General features: G+C 63.1%; 6 protein-coding genes across 8 annotated transcripts in view; 3 read left to right on the forward strand and 3 right to left on the reverse strand.

The window, feature by feature from the left end:
• The window catches only part of H696_03728 (hypothetical protein), a gene marked incomplete at both ends in the record, with an annotated part of 1,783 nt that extends 903 nt beyond the window's left edge, over positions 1-880 (forward strand). The window contains 2 exons of the mRNA XM_009497582.1: positions 209-476; positions 672-880. Of these exons, the coding sequence (XP_009495857.1) occupies positions 209-476; positions 672-880 (477 nt within the window). The remainder of the gene's footprint in view (positions 1-208; positions 477-671) is intronic.
• Positions 881-1,238: 358 nt separating this feature from the next.
• Positions 1,239-4,685, forward strand: H696_03729. 2 transcript variants are annotated; one of them, XM_009497583.1, is made up of 11 exons: positions 1,239-1,460; positions 1,638-1,793; positions 1,865-2,030; positions 2,130-2,269; positions 2,409-2,489; positions 2,603-2,785; positions 2,849-3,131; positions 3,265-3,771; positions 3,992-4,143; positions 4,303-4,345; positions 4,496-4,685. In XM_009497583.1, exons 1-11 carry the CDS (start codon positions 1,288-1,290, stop codon positions 4,562-4,564), a joined length of 1,953 nt encoding a protein of 650 aa, XP_009495858.1. In that variant the 5' UTR covers positions 1,239-1,287; the 3' UTR covers positions 4,565-4,685. The 2 variants fall into 2 exon arrangements, with proteins under 2 accessions (XP_009495858.1, XP_009495859.1); XM_009497584.1 differs by having other exon boundaries at positions 3,265-4,143.
• H696_03730 (hypothetical protein) lies at positions 4,660-5,280 on the reverse strand. The gene is made up of 2 exons (XM_009497585.1): positions 5,044-5,280; positions 4,660-4,934 (listed from the first exon to the last, which is right to left on the reverse strand). Exons 1-2 carry the CDS (start codon positions 5,169-5,171, stop codon positions 4,787-4,789), a joined length of 276 nt encoding a protein of 91 aa, XP_009495860.1. The 5' UTR covers positions 5,172-5,280; the 3' UTR covers positions 4,660-4,786.
• Positions 5,281-5,914: 634 nt separating this feature from the next.
• H696_03731 (hypothetical protein) lies at positions 5,915-8,322 on the reverse strand. The gene has a single exon (XM_009497586.1). The coding sequence runs from the start codon at positions 7,357-7,359 to the stop codon at positions 6,265-6,267; it is 1,095 nt and encodes a 364-aa protein (XP_009495861.1). The 5' UTR covers positions 7,360-8,322; the 3' UTR covers positions 5,915-6,264.
• Positions 8,323-9,004: 682 nt separating this feature from the next.
• Positions 9,005-11,113, forward strand: H696_03732. 2 transcript variants are annotated; one of them, XM_009497587.1, is made up of 2 exons: positions 9,005-9,588; positions 9,718-11,113. In XM_009497587.1, the coding sequence occupies exons 1-2, from the start codon at positions 9,140-9,142 to the stop codon at positions 10,778-10,780; spliced, it is 1,512 nt and encodes a 503-aa protein (XP_009495862.1). In that variant the 5' UTR covers positions 9,005-9,139; the 3' UTR covers positions 10,781-11,113. The 2 variants fall into 2 exon arrangements, with proteins under 2 accessions (XP_009495862.1, XP_009495863.1); XM_009497588.1 differs by lacking the exon at positions 9,005-9,588 and having other exon boundaries at positions 9,603-11,113.
• A 15-nt stretch (positions 11,114-11,128) lies between these two features.
• Positions 11,129-13,013, reverse strand: part of H696_03733 (hypothetical protein) — an 8,451-nt gene continuing 6,566 nt past the window's right edge. The window contains exons 2-5 of the mRNA XM_009497589.1: positions 12,847-12,875; positions 12,655-12,712; positions 12,467-12,531; positions 11,129-12,369 (exon numbers count right to left, since the gene is read on the reverse strand). Coding sequence (XP_009495864.1) covers positions 11,152-12,369; positions 12,467-12,531; positions 12,655-12,712; positions 12,847-12,875 — 1,370 coding nt within the window. The 3' untranslated portion in view covers positions 11,129-11,151. The remainder of the gene's footprint in view (positions 12,370-12,466; positions 12,532-12,654; positions 12,713-12,846; positions 12,876-13,013) is intronic.

Genomic DNA, 13,013 nt, shown 5'->3' on the forward strand with positions numbered 1-13,013 from the left:
CGTCCCCCTTCTCTTGCTTTTTCCTCAACCCCTCGCCTCTTGACGTGGCTATACTCCTGCGCCTGTGCATTCTTGCTTCTGTGGATTTCCCACCGGGATTTGCCCCTCCTCGCATTTTCCATCCTCACATTCACACCTACCCCCCCTCTCTCTCTCTCCCTCTGCTGATGTCCGCTCTCCCCCCTCCATGCCCCTTGGCGATCGTCAGGCATACAATGCCGGCGATCAGGTGGCCCTCGCCCTGTCCATCGTCAATCAGTCCTCCAAGAAGCTCAAGGACATCAAAGTCCGCTTGAATCTGGCCTTCTCGGTCCGGCACCATGTTGCCACCACCCAGGTGTACATCTACTCCAATATCCAGAAGCAGAAACTTCCTCTCAAGATCGCCCCAGGGGAGACTGCCAATGAAAACATCGTTTTCACCTTGCCCACCAAGGCTCCCTCCTCCACAGCGGCTCGGCTCTTCAATATCTATTGTGCGTGCCCCCAGACAGGGAGGAGGCCCCCGGCGTCCATCCAAGATCGCCATCGGTGACTTCTTTCTTTTTTTTTCTTTCTTTTCCCCCCCCCCTTTGCCCGCTGTTCCCATGCCAGCCTGCATGCTCACTCGGCTGTGCAACTCCGGGACGGTCCCTTTTTCCTTCCTGACACCCCCCATCCGGGCTCTTCAGACGAGATCGTCGTCATTCTGCCCAACAAGGCGCCCTATCGTGCGGTCTTCGCCGTGACGGCACCCCCACCAGATGCACAGGCCCTCAGCTCGCTCGACACCCTCGGGAAGCAGGTCTACAGCAACGCCATCGTCAAGACCGAGTCTGTCTCCGGTTTCCTGCTCTCCGGCCGCATGGGGTTATTTGCCAACATGTTCCAAAACGACTGAACAACCGGGACGCGGTGGCATTTTGCCCCTCTCCCTCTTTCCCTCTTTTTCTTGCCCTGCCTCCTTCGCTTTGGCCGGGGGAGGAGGCGGAAAATCACAATACACGAATTTCCATCCGCACAAAAGTCCCTTTGTATTTGCGGTCTTAAAAACTGGAACGACGCCATGTGATCTTCGCGCGTTTTTATTTTAAAAATCACTTCCCACCAGGGTTGGATTATTTTCCTTTGCCCCACCTGTGGCAAGTGCACCACCGGAGGCCGTGCCGATCCTCCGATCGAACGTGGGATCGCCTTTTTTTTTTTTATTTCAGACGGCCTACTTGCGGATTTGGCAATCGCGCTAGCCTCTTGCCCCCCCCCTCCCTTGTCCTCCCTGCCGTTTCATCTTTTCTCCTTGCCCTTGGCATGTCGGCCTCTGACGCTCCACCGCGCGTGGACGCCACACCATCCACCTCGGGTGCTGCTCCGCCCTCCCCCTCGAGACCGGAGATGGCTCCTCCGGCTCCATCCGAGGAGAGGCCTCGTGCCCAGGATCCGGTCGCGCTGGCGACAGCAATGTTTCACACGGCCATCGAATTGTACCTTTTCCCCTGAAAGTCATACCTCTCCTCTCGCACATGGGCCTCCTGCCATGCGAACACACACACACACACGCACACGCACACGCACGCACAGGCGCACACAGGCGCACACAGACGCACACAGGCGCACACAGGTGTGCGCATCGACACTCTTACTCACCACCCCATGATCAGATCGCCCGTCTTCCAGAGCCAGGGGAAAATCCGTGCCTTGGTGGCCGGCACGCGTGAACTTCGGGTTTCTCAGCTCGCTGCGTATTCGACTCAGGCCAAGGAAGAGTCCCTTTCCGTACTCGGTATTCTGACAGCCAAGTCGGATCCCCTCAAGTCGTATGTACCTCGTACACTCGCACTTCCTTCATCTTCGCCCCCTCTCCTCCTTATCGCTGACTGTGCCAAAGTTCCAAAGGCGAACTCTATGTTCGCTGGAAGTTGACCGACCTCCGCGGGGACACCTCGAATCCCCGGGCTTCGGCGGCTCTGCTGCTTTTTGGCTCGGTTTTCAAGGACCATGCGGATATTGAGGAGGGCACGGCCATCCTCCTCCGCCGTCCAAAGGTTCTTCCGGTGTGTTGCCGCCATGTCTCTTTCTCTCTCTGCCTCCCTCCCTCTCATTCATTGAGCAGAACCCTCTTTGCCGGTTTGCTGACTGTGGCTCAATCGTAGCAAACCACCACCGACCAAACGACCACGCTATTCATTCGCGACTCGCGTCAGCTTTGTCCCATTGGCCGGGCCGTGCATTTTGGCGTTTGCGACGCAATTCGCACTAGCACAGGGCAGCGCTGTACCATCAAGATCGACACGTACGGGCGCCCTTCCACAGCGTTCTTTACACACACGCACACACACACACACACACACACACGATTTTCCTGCTAATTGGTGTTTGGTTTCCTCTTCGCATCCCCCACTCCCCGGATGCACCGTCCGGATTCCCGCCAGATCGCGTGGGCCCACTTGTGAACACCACTTGATGATGGCTTTCAGGTCGTCAGTTCTCAATCGCGCGGAACTGCGAGTTGGGTGCGACAAGATCTCCCCCCTTGCCCCCTGCTTTCGTTTGGCCAGCTCCTCTCCCCCTCTGTCTTGACTTCTTTTTGCTGACCCCCCGACCGCCATCCCGTCCCACCTTCCAGTCCCTCATCCGTCCGTCCTGACACTGGCACCCGGCGTCAGGGCCGCAACTCGACCCTGGATGTGGCTCACCTGGCCGGCCCCGAGGCGGCCGGGCTGAAGCTCCTGCCTGACGGCCAACTTGTGGATCTGGGCACCCTGGCCAAAAACCGCGCTGCCGACGCGGCCGCCGCGCACCGGTCTTTGTGCGTCCTGCCAGTGTGACATTGCTTCTCTTTTGGGCCAGCCTCCTGACTTCCTGGTCGAAGTGAAAAGTTCCTGGAGGCCAATCCCCAGATGCGGCGACCGGCACCGGCGGCCGAGCTGTCATACAAGCGCGAACGCACCAGCCTTGAACTATCGGACCCCGGGTCCGAGCTCAATAGTCGCGCCTTCGTCCCGATCATCGGTGGAGGCCTCGGGCCGTCGGTTGTTGGCGCTCACCTTTCGGCAAGTGGAAAGTCCACTCCAGCCAAGCGCCCGCGCACCGCACCCGATGCTGCCCCTCTCATTGACTTGGAGCTGCCCGAGGTGGCCACTGACATTGCCATTGTATGTTGTCTTGTGCCTTGTTTCATCTTTTTCTTCTTCTTCTTCTTCTTCTTTTTCCCCTCCCCCCTCCTCTCCTCATGCCTTCTTGCCCGGCCGCTGTTGACACTGGCGTCGCCCTTTCCCGGCGACCCAGTCGCAGATGGCCGTTGCCACGGAGCTGGGCCGTCGCGCGGTCGCCTCAAACGGCCCTGCTCTCTTCCCGGCGCCCGATCCATCGGTCCCTCGAACACAGGCGGAGGCTCTTCCGGCCGACGTGCGCCGGTCTAGCTCGCTGGACACGGCCGGGCGATCTCGCTCATCCGTGGTGTCCAACAGTGTGTTGCTATCGGCCTTCGAGCGGCGCCGGCCGGCCGCAACAGCCTCGGCCGTCAAGGCCTCATCCGGCAAGTCCAACCCGAAGGAGGCCTCATCTGGTGCCACGCGCGACCCCTCGGCCGATGCCCTGATGAAGGCACTCGGCATGGATGCATCCCTGGTCAAGAGTGCCGGATCGGCTCGGTCCCTGCAACAAGACAAGATCAATGCCGAGGAGAAGAAGCAGCGAGATGTGGTGTTCAATCGCCTCGCCAAGCAGGAGCGCGCGTATGATCGTATGCGCAAAGTGCAGTTCATCACCGTGCGCGCGGTGTTCTGTCCGTCGGTGCGTTTCCAGACAGCTGCCACCACAATCACAGCCACACACAATCACAGCCACACACAATCACAGCCACACACACACACACACACACTCCACATGACTGTCATGCATCGATATGTGGATGTATTGTTCATTTGTATATGCGCGCATGTCATTTGTCCCTTGGCGTTCCTTTTACCATTTCGCCATCCCGACCACCGCTGATTTCCTGGGCCCTGTACAGTGCGACCTGTGGTCTGAGAAGCCAACTCCAATGTGTGACGAACTCGGACACGCCTATCGGACAGGCCAGCCTCGGAAGAAGCACTTCTTCCGGTGCACCAACTGTCGGTGGCGCACGGACTCCCTCTATCCGTATCCCCGGCATCAGTGCTTGTGCGTGGCGTGCTGCTGCTGCTGCTGCTGCTGCTGCTGCTGCTGCTCTCTGCCATGCTCCCTGATTGGCTTCCAACCATGGGGCCCTGTCAGATGCTTTTTTTCTTCGCTTGGGCACACCCACTGACATATGTTTTTGACCTGACATCTTCGGTACAGCAACTGCAAGTCGAATGGCTTCCTCCCCTGTGGCATGGTCGATGTGCGTACTTCCCTCGATTGCAATACGGCTATTTTCTCGATTCCTTTTTTCCTTTTTTTTTCCTTCCCCCCTGCCCACGCACACACACACACACACACACACACACAAACGCAAAAGTGCGCACACTTACATGAGTGCATCATCTTGCAGGAGGATGCCGCCAAGATCTCGGATTTCACCGGCTTGGATGAGGAGTACGGCAAGAACTTGAAGGAGTGACCGTCCATCCGGCCCTTGCATCTCCAAGAAGACTTCCCGAATATACCGCCGGCAACACGCCTACATGTCGTGTAAAGGGGAGGGCGGGCATCAAATGTCCAGAAGAGACTAATTTACATTTCACAAGGACAGGAGAGACAGAGACAGAGACAGAGAAAGAGAGAGAGAGGGCGAGAAGGTGGGAGCATAGGGCTCCAAGTAGGGTGTGAGGAGGCCACGATATTACAGAGGAACACCCAACAGGGCCGCCAGGCTGATGATGCCGAAGCCCAGCAATAGCGAAGCCGCCATGGCCAGAGCCATGTCCGAAAGAATGGATGATGGGCGGCCGCCTTTCGAGCCATCCAGGGCACGGTGCGCCGAGATGGACCTGGGCAAGGCGAAGGGTCAGACGTCACGAATGGACAGAGCAAGCGAGCGAGCGGGCGAGTGAGAGAGAGAGAGAGAGGGAGAGAGCATGACAGAAGGGGGAGACGCACTGGATGAAGGTCCCGATGAACATCAACCCAACCAGCAACAGGCCAGCCGTGACCAGGGGAAGATACACGCCGAAGGGGGAGAGGCTCGGCGACAGCCAGGCACCGACCAGGGGGCCGGGAGAGTACATGTCGAGGTGGGGGAAGAGATTGCAGCGATTGGAGGGGATCACAGAAGGGGCGCAAAGGGAGAATGGACGGACGGGAGGGGCAACATGCCCGGCGACTAGGTGCCGAGTGCGTGGCCGGGCTCCCTCTTCTTCCATCCCCAGACGCCAAAGAAAAAGGTAAACAACATCCGGACCCTCGGCTTCACGTCTCTCGTAGATGCTTGCACCGGCCCTGTTGTCATCCATCCAGAGGGAGAGAGTGAGAGACGGGGAGAGTTGACAGACAGGCCCCCCCCCCCCCCCCAGGCGTTGGCGTTGGGTGAGGATCGCCGGGCCTCCGTGATCCGGTCACGCCGCACATCGCGAGACGGTTCTGATGCGTGTTATGTGCCAGCGCACCGCCAATAATGACATTTGTGTTCTGGTTCTCCTCCCCCCACACCCCCCAAAAAAAAACAACCCCCCACCAAAGAAAAAACAACAAAAAAAAATGGTGTGGAGACAACAGAGAGAGGGACGAGGGGGGGGGGGCGGCGCGGGGGGGGGGGGGCGACCCCCGGGCTGGCTGACTGTTTGGGCCCCTCTCGGCCTGGCCATGTTTTTGCTGGCGCCTCCACGCTGTCCCGAGATTCACCCCGGGGGCCCGGGGGGCTGCGCGAGGAAGGGCAATCGCCCAAGGCCTTTTGGCAACCATGCCGCCAGTGGCTCGGCCCTCTGCTGAGATGAAAGTACTCGACTCTTTGCGATCCGCGTCCCCCCTCCCCCCTCCTTACCCCCCGCCCCCCTCCCCCTCCCGATATTGCCACGCATTGTATCTGCTCTTCTTTTCCCCTGCTCCTCCCGCTGCGCCCTCCTGCTGCATTCTCTTGCCATCCTCCGCCGCGTCGCTCGCCCTCCTTCGCCACTCTCGGTCTGTCGCCGGCCCTCCTCTCGTCGGCCTCCCTTGGCCCTGCCTTTGCTTCGTCCTGACCTAGGTCGTCCATCCAACTCCTCTCTCTCTCTCTCCCGCGCGCGCGCGTGCCCGAAGGAGACGTTGCTCACGCTGCTGAGACCAGCCCGGCTGTCGCGCACGGCCCGTGCTGTTGCGGCCGCCGACTACTCCTCATCATCATCATCACGGAACTTCCTGTCCCAGCAGCCCCACGGATCGGCGGCCTTTGTCCCGCAATTCCGGCCTGACGACCATGACGAGGCGGAGGCCGAGCATCACCAGGGCGAGCGCCGTGAGGGCCGTCGATCTGCCTCCTGGCGCAATAGCTCCCTCCATGACCCCGGGCTCGTCGATCTCGCGCAGCTCCATGACCAGGAGCCCCGGGATGTGAGCGACGACCCGGTGCCCACCAATGTGCTGCGCAAGTCGCGTCGCGATTCGCGCCACAGCAGTTCCCTCCACGATCCCGAGCTCCAGGACACCGAGCACATCTCCCCTGAGCCTGGTCGCGGCCGGTCCCTCCGCCATGGTGGGGCTCACACTCGCCAGCGCCGGGACTCCTGGGCCGTCTTCGATGACTCGGACGACGACCAGGCCGACTCCCGCGCCGAGGATCGCACACACAACTCCCGGTATCCCCGGCTTGAGGAACTCCAGAATGGGACCGCAGCCTGGCCCGGCATGTCCAGCTCGGCGCCGCGAATCACGCGCAAGCCCCTCCCGGCGATGACCCTGCGCCAGGCGCTGGCTCGGGCACGGGAGTCCCCCGGCCGGCGGCCGCTTGGACTGTCGCTGTTTGGCCAGTTCCCGCCCCGGAACACGCGCAGTTTGCGCTTCTCGCCCGCGCACGGGCTGACGCCCCTCCCGCCGAAGGCGCATCGGCTCCTCTTCCGCAACCTCGGCCTGTGTGAAGCCTGTGGAAAACACGCATGGCATGAGCCCTGTCCCAATTGGGCCACCGGCAGCACGACGCACCAGTTTGTCGGTGGGCGCTTCCGCCTCCGGCCGGCCGAGGCCACTCGCCGTATCCAGGAGGACTTGTGCTTCTACTGCGGTGAGCACCCGAGCTCCGTCGAGTGTCCGAAGATGCTCCAGCGGTATCGCGTCTTGTTGAAGAACAACCGGGTGATCGTGCCCAAGGCCGAGAAGCGCCGGCGTCGTAGCCTCGACCTGTGCGAGGAGTGTGGCCTCCATGCGAACTCCGTGCCCTGCCAGCACCTTGCCCGGCGAGGCATCCTCCTGGTGAATGGGGTCCGTGCTTTGACCATGGCCGAGCATGACCGTCGCCTGCGGCAGGACCTGTGTGTCTATTGTGGGCTACACCCGAGTGGACAGCCCTGCGCCACCATCACAGCTTCACAGCAGTATCGCCCCACCAAGAAGCCCTCCAAGCAGCAGTCGACCGAGACCGTTGATGGTGCTGAGGCTGAGACCGGTCCGGAGGTCGAGGCCCAAACCGAGCACCAGGACCCGGTGGAAGTCTCCTCTGGGACGACGGCGACGGTGACGGCGGCGAAGAAGCAAAAGAAGAAGAACAAGGACCGGGTGCCCAAGGTCGCCGGGGACGCCTCCGCCGATGCTCGAATGGCCCTGCCCTCCGGTCAGATTATCCTCACCCAGCAGGAGCGTCAGCGCCGTCAGATGCAGGGTCTCTGCACGTACTGCGGTGCCCACGATGCTGCCACTCCCTGCCCGAAGAACCGGTCCAAGGGCATGGTTGGCCATCCGTGGGCCCTGCAGGTGTCGGCCGCCTCTCGGCGCGAGAAGGACCTGGTGGACCTGTGCCTGGCGTGTGGCCAGCACCCGGCACAGGAGGTGTGCCCGTTCCAGCGCGGTCGCCACGTGGCGGCCCGGACGGGCGCCGGCCCTGGGATCCGGGCCTCTGCCGGTAGCCGCTGGAAGGCCACCCCCGGTGATGATACTGCCACCTTCGAGGGGGTCCCTCTGATCCAGCCCGTGTCGGCCCCGGTGTCGGACCACCGCCATGAGACATATGCCCTGTCGACCATGGTGCCCCATCTGTCGACTGCAACCAGCCCCGGGCTCCTGGGGCACCGGCAACGCGTGGCCACCCTCTCAATGCTGGTCGGGTCGTCCTACTACCAGCATCCTGCCCTGGCCAAGCATGCAAACACCCGGTTCATCTCGCGCGCCATGCGCCGGGCGGCCGGCAACACGGCCCAGCATCGGATGGATCAGGCGTTTGCCCAGCTACAAGCTGCGGCTGCGACTGCGACTGCGGCTGCGGCTGCGGCTGAGACTACGACTGTGGCTGCGGCCGCGGCTGCGGTTGTGCCGCAGTCTGACGAGTTGTAAAGCGCCTCGCCGCTTCGCGCCTGGTGCCGTGACCTTGAGTTTTCCCGATATGCAAATGTATGTGTGTATGTGTACGTGAGAAGACACGCACACGGGCATGTACTTTGCATCTGTCTACCTTTCCCTGGGCGGTCGGCCAGTTGGGGGGATGTCTTGCATGGTGTTTTTTCTCTTCCCCCTTCCGCCTCCCACATCCCAAATAGAACAAACCGCCTAGTTGTATCGTTGCAACCGCCGGCGGGCGCCGGGCTGCCACAAACGCCCGGGGAGGGAAGGGGGGGGGGACGGGGGGCGGGGGTAGCCGGCAGTGATCAACGGACGAGCGAGCCGGCCACGCGCAAACAGCAAACTGCGCCGGCAACGCAGGGACTTCCGTGATGCGGCCGGGCCTCGCATAGGTGCCAACGCATGGGCCTGATCGAAACCCGAACGGCCCGGCAAAGGACGCGGCGGGGGGGGGGGGGGGGAGATTGCCGCTGGCGGCCGACCCCGATGGGTGTGGGCCCGCCCGTCGCCGGCCCGTGACTGTCGCTGCCTCGCCCGCTATCGTGTTCTCTTGGGCAACCGACGAGACAGCAGGGCGGGATCTACGCACAGATCAGGCCCCCCTCCCCCCCCCTCCCCTATCAATCGCGTTTCCCCCTTTTGGCCTCGCTCGGCGTGTGCCTCATTAGCTCCCACCCCTTCCCTCTCTCTCTCTCTCTCCCATCCCGCCCGCGACGCCCGCGTCCGTGAACCAACCATGCGGGTCCCTGTGCCGGTGGGAAGTGCGGCCCCGCCAAAGTCCGTGGCGCCGGCCCCTCCTCCTTTGAATGCTGAGGCCCCCCCATTGGCTCCGAACACCCTGCCAAAGAAGTACATCTGCCATGGCAGCGGGTGTGCCAAGCGCTATGCCACGGCAGCCGGCCTGTCGCGCCACCTGAAAAACGTGCATAATATCGACACCGGCCTGACATCGGCCTCGTCCAGCCGGGCAGCCACCCCCGGTGCCTCGCGCGGGGTGTCGCCCTCGCCAGGCCCGGGGGCCGGCGCCCGCCGGGCTGGCAGCTCCCCTGCGTCCGACATGTCGACAGACGCTCTTCCCTCGGCGAGGGCCAATCGGCCGGGTGCTGGCGATGCTGACGCCGGCCCTGGTCGAACTGGCAGCGCCCAGCCACCGGACTCCGGTTCAGAACCTCCAATCAAAAAACGGTATGCAACCTCCGGGGGGGGGGGGGGGGGGGGCCCCTGCTTGACCGGGCTCCTTCGCCTCGATCTCTTCCCCTCCTTGTCTCCTTCTGCATCATGCTGATGGCCCATGCCTTTTGGCCTCCTTTCCAGCCGGCTACCGAAGACCCCGGCCGGGCTGCCTCGTAAGTCTTCCGATGCCGGCTCCAGCTCGGCATCCGGATCCGGATCCGATACTTCGATCAATGAACCGCCCAACCGACGCAAGTCAAGCGACTCCGGCCGTGCAGATGCAGCTCGAGCTGGTGTATCCTCCGATGCCGGCAAGCCGCCAGCGGCCGCCGGACAAGGGGCTCCGCAGGCCCCACGCCGGCGGCCGGCTCAGGTGCCGGGATCCGGCGCTCTTGCCCCGGGCCAATCGGCCCCCGGCCTTCCCGCCGGTGAGCATTCCAAAAAGCGCCTCCCCGTGGATCCCTTCGACTCGTTTGTCAATTCGCCCGAACGCTTTGCGGCCCTTCTGTCGCCCGACGCTCCGGCCCCGCCAGCCCGGCCGACTCCGGTCCACGTGGAGTTCTCCCTGGAGCGGGCCTTGCACGGGGGTGGCTTGACCACGCAAACGGCCGGCCTCTTTCGGCTTCTGCCACCGAGTGGGCCGTGCCTGCGACTTGTGCCACCCACGCCGGCCCCGGGTCCGGCCCCAGCCAGCGATCCCTTCGGCCCGCTGCCGGAGCTCAGCCAGCCGGTCGGGGAGCTGGCCGCCCGGGATCCGGTGCTCGGGTGCCCGACGGCCGTGCGTCTGGCACTCGGCGCTTGCCCAGTGGCCGAAGCTGCGCGTCTTCGTCGGCGTGCGCGCTTTTCGCGCCTGTCCCCCGGCCTGCTGCTGTCCCAGCTGACTCGGTCGATACCGCATCTTCAGGCAGCTTCTGCCGCGGCTTCCCGGTCGCAGCTTGCCCCTTTGCCTGACTCGCCGGCTCTGTCGTCGCCTGGGCCCCTGTCGGCCTCGGCCTCGGCCTCTTCCCTGCAGCAGCAGCAGCAGCTCCCCTCGCCGGACTCATCACTATCGTCTCTCTCACTGGCGCACTCGGCCCCGGGGTCGTCGAGCCCCAGTTCGGCTGGCGCGTCTCCGACTCTCTCCTCAGTGCCCTCCGGGGGGTCCTCCTCAATGTCCTCGCCCCTCTGGTCACATGGCGGGCGGAAGTCGCTCAACGCCAAATAATGGATACCTATGGACCGGGGGCCTTTTCCCTCCTCCCCTCCTCTCTCTCTCTCTGTGTGACGGGCATGCAGGGGATCGGTGGATGTAATAACAAGGACAATGTATTCCGGAGGGAAGGAAAGGGCAAGGCAAGGGGGAGAGGAGACAGGGGGAGGGAGAATCTGGCACTGAGAGATTCACATGCCCAAAACCGGCCCGGAGCTTCGGGAACTCAGTTGGAAGAGAGAAGGGCGGGGAGGGGGGGAGGGGGGGAGAAGAAACCTCCGACCCTGGGTCTAGGAACTTCTTTCCTCTCCCATAGGCACAGCACGCTTGTGGGAGGGGCGACAGCCACAAAGAGAGAGAGAGAGAGAGAGAGAGAGAGAGAAAGCTCACTCATGTGGAGGCGACAATGGGCTATCAGCAGAAGGCAGAGGCAGGGAGCTCCCCGAGGAGGAGGGAGGGGCTGGTAGAGGCTGCCAGGCCCCTTCAGCCAGGGAGAAAGTCGACAGGCCCTCGGGCTGTGAGACGTAGCCACCCTGCGGCTGGGGTGGAAGGGGTGACCGGGGGATTTCCGCCAGGAACATGTCCGCCTCCGGGTCATCGGTCCTCCTGGAGGTGTTGCTGCTGGCACTGGGAGAGGTTGTTGAAGCTCCTGCTCCGCCAATGGGCCCCATTTCGAAACCCTCGTCGGCTTCCGTGTCGTCCGCAATACGCGTGGGCAGAATGCTAAGTGGCCGGTGGCCGCCGGGCACGGGGGCAGCAGGGCCGGCGGTGGCGGTGTCCTTGACCATGGCGACGTCGCCATCCGACGGGCCGGAGGGGCGGTGCCCGCCATGGCAGTCCTCCTTGTCAGCTGGACCGACGTCGGGAGACCCGCCCGATGTTCCGGAGGATGAGTGTGTCAGGAAGAGATCCGAGCCAGAGGCCGTGGTGTCCATGAGCGAGGAGGTGGATTGCCGGGGGAGACGCTCGGTGGCCGGGGTATCCTCGGCCGGTGCGAGAGCGCTCGACGATTGGGACTCCACCGTGCCGCCGGCCAGGGGGGCGGTCGGGACCAGGGACGTATTGCTGGTGCTGAAGCTGGTGCCAGCGCCACTGGACGAGGCGGCCGTCGGACGGAGGGAGGTGTGGAACTTCTCCAGGTAGGCATCGCGACCGGTCATGTGGTGGTACACCACGTTGGCATACTGCACCAGGTTGGTGAGCATCATCAGCGAGGGCGACAGGATGGCCAAGACCACTCGGCCCCAGAGGTGGTATTGGGCGCCGAAGATGACGAAAATGAGCCCCGCAAAGAAGACCAGAAACACGAGCCCCATCTGAATGACCAGGGTCTTGTACTCGCCGAAGTACCGGTGGCTGATCTTGCGTGTGCGGAAGCTGATCACCGCCAGGGCCACCAAGACCACGAGGATCACCCCGAAAAGGGGATAGAAGGCCAGGTCATTGATGTAGCAGAGGTTGATGCCGCCGAAATTCACCGGGTCCATCAGATGCAGCGCCGAGATGATGACCCCGGTGATGAAGCCGGCCAGCATGACCAGCCCAAAGGGCAGGTACAGGGTGAACATCGAGATGGACTTCCGCCGGAGGAAGATCAGGTACAGCTGCGATCATGCATGAGAGGGGGAGGCAAGCCCGGAGGTTAGAATGAGGCCCGGGCTGGGGCGCTGACAGGGGCGATGGGGCAGACGCCGGGCGCACCCTCCAGATTCGGACCATGAAAGCCCCCAGCATCAGGAACATGCCGAAGTAGAGCTGCATCCAGTCTGTGGCGATCGGGGGAGGGGAGGCCGCCCGGGGGGGGAAGGGGTCAATCGTGTGTGGCGAAGGATCGACACAAAGGAAAGAGAGGCAAGAGGAGGAGCAGGAGGAGGAGGGGCAAGACATACAAATGACGTAGACACATCCACCAAAGTCCGGCGGGATGGGCAGCACACGGTTGGCGAACTGCGCGTCGGGAGTCCGGGGGGTTAGCGCCAAGATGAATGCACAAGTGGCTGGAGGCAGCCACAGGGAGACGGGGACCGGCAGAGGGAAGCACAAGCAGAGGAAGGGGCAAGGCGAAGTGTCCAGGCACGCACGAGGCTACCGTAGGAGAAGAGAAGTGTGCCTGCATGATGGGCCCGGGACGGGATCAAGCCGGGGGCCGGGGGGACGAGGTGAGGGAGCGAGGAGAAGGCGGCCAGGTGGCCGAGCCGGTGGTGGGGATGCACCCGCGTACCGATATACATGGCGATGATGAGATTGA

This window comes from Fonticula alba (assembly GCF_000388065.1).
Source record: "Fonticula alba strain ATCC 38817 unplaced genomic scaffold supercont2.6, whole genome shotgun sequence".
Lineage (NCBI taxonomy): Eukaryota > Rotosphaerida > Fonticulaceae > Fonticula > Fonticula alba.